This window comes from Egretta garzetta, unplaced genomic scaffold, assembly GCF_000687185.1.
Source record: "Egretta garzetta isolate BGI_Z169 unplaced genomic scaffold, ASM68718v1 scaffold94, whole genome shotgun sequence".
In the NCBI taxonomy this organism is placed as follows: Eukaryota; Metazoa; Chordata; class Aves; order Pelecaniformes; family Ardeidae; genus Egretta; species Egretta garzetta.
Window position 1 is genome coordinate 5686520 of NW_009259683.1, and position 4650 is coordinate 5691169.

Sequence of the window (4650 nt, forward strand, 5' to 3'; positions counted from 1 at the left end):
CGGGGCTCTCGGGAAACCCAAACTTTCCCCAAACTTGCCTAGCGCGGGATGATTTATTTGAGTTGGAGCTGACCTCTCTTGTCTCGCCGTCCTAGAGTTAGGATATTTGACAGTAATGAAGAGTGATAGATTGCTCCCGCTCAGCTAAGCAGCTGATGCATTAATTATAAATTGCGCTATGGCTAATATAAAGTTTGCTCTGGTGTGGGGAGGTTGGGGAGCTGGAGGCGGTAATTTGGCGGAGGTGGCCGAGGGGCAGGCAGCGCCGGGCGCTCAGCAGGGCAACACAATGGGTTTACTGCATCCGAAGGCGGCCATTTTGTTGCAGTTGCTATTTTATGCTATATGGACATATAGATATAGACACATACGTGCAGAGAGAGGACTCTCCCCCCCACCCCCACCCCCCCGGGATGCGATGTGCTCGGGTGCTGAATGAAATTCAATCCGTGCATTTATCTGTTTTGAGTGTGCGTGCGTGTGGTTTTGCTCTTGCTGTTCTGGCGGTGGTGCTTTGGGGTGCGTGTGGTGGTGGAAGGTGGTGTTTTGCTTTTTCCTTTTTTTTTTTTTTTTCTTCTTTTTTAACAGACCCCCTTGAAATACCCGATAGCGGTAGCGGTGGATCTAGGCGGCTGAGGACAGCTTACACCAACACCCAGCTTTTGGAGCTAGAGAAAGAATTTCATTTCAACAAGTATCTCTGTAGACCAAGGAGGGTTGAGATTGCAGCCTTGCTGGATCTGACCGAGAGACAAGTCAAAGTCTGGTTCCAGAACAGGAGGATGAAGCACAAGAGACAGACCCAGTGCAAGGAGAACCAAAACAGCGAGGGGAAATTTAAGAGCCTAGAGGACCCCGAGAAAGCGGCGGAGGAGGAGGAGGAGGAGAAATCCCTCTACGAGCAAGCCCTCAGCAACGTCTCTGGCGCTCTCTTGGAGCGGGAAGGCTACGCTTTCCAGCAGAATGCCCTCTCCCAGCAGCAGGCGCAGAATGCGCACAATGGCGAGTCCCAAACTTTCCCCGTTTCGCCTTTAACGAGCAATGAGAAAAATCTGAAACATTTTCAACATCAGTCACCCACTGTTCAAAACTGCCTCTCAACAATGGCCCAGAACTGTGCAGCTGGCCTGAACAATGACAGTCCTGAGGCCCTAGATGTCCCTTCTTTACAGGACTTTAACGTTTTCTCCACAGATTCCTGCCTACAGCTTTCAGATGCAGTTTCCCCCAGTTTGCCGGGATCTCTGGACAGTCCCGTAGATATTTCTGCTGACAGTTTTGACTTTTTTACAGACACACTCACCACAATTGACTTGCAGCATCTGAATTACTGAGAAATTAAAGACGTCCTCTCCAAGGGTCCTGCTTTCTCCTCCTTATTCTTCTTCATTTTTTCCCGAGAATTAATTTTATTTTTTCCCCTCCCTTTTCCTGGTCGGTATTTTCAGTTTGTTACCTCCCTCTGCTGTGCCATTTTGCCGTTTCTTATGAAGTTTTAGTTGTGTTCAATTTTAACCTAGCCACATTCTAGGTCCTCCTATGAAAGCAATATATGAGGTCTGTAAGAAAGTGATCATATAGGAATTGTATCTTCACTTTCTTTTTATTTTTGTATTGCATTAGGATGCGTTGTCATAAGTATTTTTGGTAGAATAAATTCTTGTTTGCTACAAGGAGCTTTCTCTTTTTTCTTTCTCTTTCTCCCTCTCTCTTTCTCTCTCCTTTCAAGACTGATAACACGACGGGTGTTTCTCCCCATCCCTTCCTACTATTAATTTACTAATAATCAAAACCCAACATTCTGACTACGAGCTTTCCCCTTTTGGCAATTTAGGACATTTATTAGAGAGGAAAAACACGTTCAAATTCTTTATTGCAAGGGTTCTCACAAGGGAAAAAAACCCAACCAAACCAAACAAACTGAAACTGTTCGCTGCTTTGATGGAGATCTCTTCCTTTTAATGTATAAATGTAGCATCTTATCTCCATGAGGATACAAAGCTTGGAAATGAGCTGTAACAAAAGCATGAACGAGCACTTTCTCTGTTACAGGCAAAACATAAGAGAGACTCAGTAGGATAAGCGTCTCCTGCAGAAACTAGCCTGTTACATACACGAAAGGCCTTTTTGGGGGGCAGGGGGGAAATAATCCCGTTTTTCTAGAAAGTAGGGCTTAGCAGCCAGGAAGCTGTTTCAGGAAGCATATTTTTTAAAAATATCAGAGCTCACAGAGAATGCGCTTGGTTACTTCTCACGTGCTGAGCGGTCCGAGAAATCAGCCCTAGAAGGAGAGCAAATGGAGAAGTTAGTGCCTGTAAAATCAAAAGGGTGGCAGAAACGCAGGGGGGAAAAGCATCTAGGGAGGAATCAAGCCCTCCACTCGCTCCTTTTCAGGGGCGGCGCGGGGGCACAGCTGGAGATATTTTTCTGTTCAAACCAGGGGCGAAGGACTGAGAACGAAAAGGCGCAAGTCTGACTTTAAAGTTACAATTTCCTCGGGGCTCCCCACTCTCTGCTGGCGGCAGCAAAGATGGGCTTTCAGAAATCTCCTCCACGTTGCCTGCCACCCGGCCAGCGGCGTTGCCGGACCCCAGACCCCAGGGTGAGCCCCCCGTCCTTCGGGCTAAAGCCGAGCAACAGATGCCAGCGGGGCTCTGCTGCTCCGGGGCCGGGGGATCCCGGGCGGGTGAGATCGCGGCTCCCCGTGAGCGTGTGATCGCGTGTGAGCCTGTGGGTAGGTTACACAGGCGAGTGGGGCTTGAGTGGGGGCTTGTGGCTGGAGCTTTGCTGCCCGTCCATGCGAGGAGCGTTGTGTCCCAGCTCTGCAACACGTTGTGGAGCTGGGATGCGTGGGTTATAGCTGGAAGGGCTGAACGCAATTCTTCCGAAAGTCATAAATCAAACTCTTTCTATGAATGAGAATGTCATCAAAGAGATCAATTGCAGGAACACATGCACAAATAAAAATCCTCTTACGTATTTGCCGGGGCTGGGGATCCCCGTCTAAAACCATTAAGTGAGAAGGCGTTTAGTCATAATTCATTTTTATTGCTCTTTTAAAACAACAGCTTGACTGAGCTGCGGACGCGGTGAAACCTCGGCCCTGCTTCTTGTCCTTCTCTGCTCCAGCCCTGTCCCTCCGGAAAGCGAGCAGCCTCACTGGCATTTTAACTCCTCTGCCACTGGGTTAAATTGGACTGCAACGTGCACCTACGGGTTGGGGTTTCTTTTGTGCCCCCAGATTTCTGGATGCTGACAACGCTTAAAAAAAAAAAAAAAAAAAAAAAGAAGATACGCTACGAGATTTAAACTTCTCGCAAACTTCGTTTAAATAAATGGGGGGATTCAGCGAGGAAGAGTCGCCTCCGAGTCTCCCGGTGAGCCCTGGGGCCACGGGGCAGGAGGAAAAGCCTAAAGCGCCGGGATCCCGGGGCAGGAACCGCGGAGGGGCCGGGCCGGCCCGCGGGCAGAGGGAAGGGGCGGCAGCTCCCCTCGTCGGGGGCGGGGGGCCTCCCCTCTGTTCCGGCCCTTCTCGTGGTGTTGCCCCCACGCCCGGTACAGGCAGCAAACCCCCGCCAGAGAGACAATGCAACAAAAGAGACAATGGCACGAAAAAGGGAGAGGAAAAAGGTTTTCAGGATGCGAGAGACTGTTAGAGAGGTGCTGTGATTCGGCAGAATTTACGGGCAAACGAGATCTATTTATAGTAAACTGTACATTTTTTCCTTGGCTGGCTGAAAAAGCACTGAAAAGATGCCAGCCCTTTTATTAGTAAACAGTCCCAGCGGCCTGCCTTTTTTCTCTGCCTTATGCAGTATTTATCACAACTGGTTTACGAGAATGAAATAAATGTGTTTACAGCTGTAACCATAGCCAAAATTGGTACAGTATAATGCCATAAATGCCTCTGGAGTGTTGTTGCTCTTGTCTTCCACCCCGCCCCCTTGGAGTTTAAGAAACTGAACCTTTCCAGAGGGCCTTTAACCATTCGTGCCTGTGTAGTAAATCAGAACAAATAGAAATGCTGAGGGCGTATGGATAGACGCGTGGTGGAGAGAGAGCAGCCCTTCGGTTTTGGCTGGCAGTAGAGAGGCCGTGGAGGTGGCGTGGGATAAGGGCTGACCTCAGACCAGTAGGAGAGCTTTGCACCTAGGAGAGGATGTTGTTTTTCATGCGGGAGGGAGGAGCTTGAGTGTTTTGTGTGTGTTCGTGAGCAGGGAGAGGTGGCAGGGTAGAAGAGCTTTTTGGATTTCAAAACAAGCAAGAACCTAGCATGAGAAGAGAGGGACGCAGGAGCCGGCTGGAAATGCACCTGCAGAAACAGAGAGCAGCCTCTTCGGGGGCTGGTGGCAGGGGACATGACTTCCCATCCATCTATCCCCGAGGTTAACGTTTTGCAGGACGTCTCTTGGAAGCGTGTTGGTGCCGTCCTCTCTCCCTGCAGACGGCTGGGTGCCCCGGGACGCACGGATGCCCGGCCTTTGCCTCCCCCTTTCCTTTTCCCCATACATAAACCGAATATGAGGTCGCAACACACGTCCCACCGCCCTCCCCCCTTCTGTATCCACGGACCCCTTCTTTTTTTCTTCGGCGGGGGTGGGGAGGGATAGGTTTGAGTCGATGCTCAGCGCGGTTCCCAAGGGTCCTGGG

At 50.0% G+C, this 4650-nt stretch overlaps 1 protein-coding gene across 1 annotated transcript in view; it reads left to right on the plus strand.

Annotated features, from left to right (window-relative positions):
* Positions 1-1334, plus strand: part of HOXA2 (homeobox A2) — a 1681-nt gene extending 347 nt beyond the window's left edge. The window contains exon 2 of the mRNA XM_009638604.2: positions 589-1334. Within this exon, the coding sequence (XP_009636899.1) occupies positions 589-1334 (746 nt within the window). The remainder of the gene's footprint in view (positions 1-588) is intronic.
* The last annotated feature ends 3316 nt before the right edge of the window (positions 1335-4650 follow it).